Here is a 1363-nt window from a genome sequence, read left to right as displayed (position 1 = left end):
TGGTGGTGGTGGTGGGGGGGTGATTTCACCATCTTTTCTGGCTGGAGGGATGCATCATGCACATTTTCAAGTCCATGTATGTATGCCCAAACCTAATAACTCACTACTGGAACTCCGGCGTGCCGTGTTTGCAAACCAACAAAAGTGCGTGGTGTTCAAGACCCACGCACACACCCGCACACCCGCCCACCCGCCCACCCACTCGACCACTCGACCACAACCACCCGCCCACCCACTCCCCCACCCAAACACGCACACACTCCCCAACTCCCCTCTCCCCCCCCCACACACACACACAGGGTCACGCGGTGGTGTGTGTGGCTGAGGGTGCGGGCCAGGACCTCATGACTCAGCAGCCTGTGACGCCCACACCCGCGGCGGCGGCGGCGGCCGCGGCTGGTGGCGGCGGGCTGGGCGGCGGCGGCGGTGTGGGCAAGGACCCCTCGGGTGCGTGCATGAGGGTGCGGGGGGTGCCAGGGATGCTGTGTCGTGTGGGGGGCGGGGGGCGGGGCAGCATTGTATGGCGCATGCGGCAGGCAGGCAGGCAGCGCATGTGGGATTCACATGTCACGTGTCAGTGCGTGTTCGCGGGGTGCAGCAGCCGCAGTGGTGCCCACGATACACAGCTCACCGTACACACACACACACACACACTCTCCCCCCCCAAAAGGCAACCCCGTCCTCCGGGACATTGGCGTGTACCTACGCACACGCATCAAGATGCACTTCAGGGACGCAGTGGAGGTGAGCGGGAGGAGGAAGGGGAGGTGGATGTTTGTGTGTGCGTCCGGCGCGGTGACGGCGCCGGTGGCGGCGTCGCGGGTGACGGCGGTGATGACGGCGTTGCCCCACGACATGAGCGTCACCTCCTCGCCCTCGCTGATGGCGGCGGCGTCAGCCTGCTCCAGCCACAGCGTGCGGCCGCGCGTGACGGCCTTCTTGCCGGCGGGCGGGTACTTGAGGTGGCGCGGCACCGTGACCACCTCGGGCGGCGAGGGGCCGTCCTCCAGCGTCAGCAGCACCTTGCCCTCCACGTCCACGGCCGTGTGGCGAGGGCACACCGGGTCAATCAGCTTCTTGTTGATGGTCCAGATCTTGTCCCACTCCTGCGGTGGCGGCGGGTGTGTGCGCAGGGGGCGCAGGAAGCGGGTTCAGTGATTTGAAACACGTGGGATTCTATTAGGCCACGCCCAGACCTGCAAAGGGCACTAGGCATAGAGTCTCTGGACGCCGCTTCCCTCCCCCTGCCCCGTGTCCCCATCCTCCCTCTCCTGAACTTTACCCCAAAGCCCCGTGCTGCACTCTCCCCCCCCCCAGCCCCATGCTGACCTGGAACGTGATGTTCTTGGATGCGCCCTGGCTG

At 66.0% G+C, this 1363-nt stretch overlaps 1 protein-coding gene across 1 annotated transcript in view; it reads left to right on the top strand.

The window, feature by feature from the left end:
• CHLRE_11g467552v5 (uncharacterized protein) overlaps positions 1-1231 on the top strand; it is a 10596-nt gene extending 9365 nt beyond the window's left edge. The window contains exons 16-17 of the mRNA XM_043067303.1: positions 300-447; positions 671-1231. Of these exons, the coding sequence (XP_042919303.1) occupies positions 300-447; positions 671-1158 (636 nt within the window). The 3' untranslated portion in view covers positions 1159-1231. The remainder of the gene's footprint in view (positions 1-299; positions 448-670) is intronic.
• The last annotated feature ends 132 nt before the right edge of the window (positions 1232-1363 follow it).

This window comes from Chlamydomonas reinhardtii, chromosome 11, assembly GCF_000002595.2.
Source record: "Chlamydomonas reinhardtii strain CC-503 cw92 mt+ chromosome 11, whole genome shotgun sequence".
Classification (NCBI taxonomy): Eukaryota; Viridiplantae; Chlorophyta; class Chlorophyceae; order Chlamydomonadales; family Chlamydomonadaceae; genus Chlamydomonas; species Chlamydomonas reinhardtii.
This window is presented reverse-complemented; position numbering and strand designations above follow the sequence as displayed.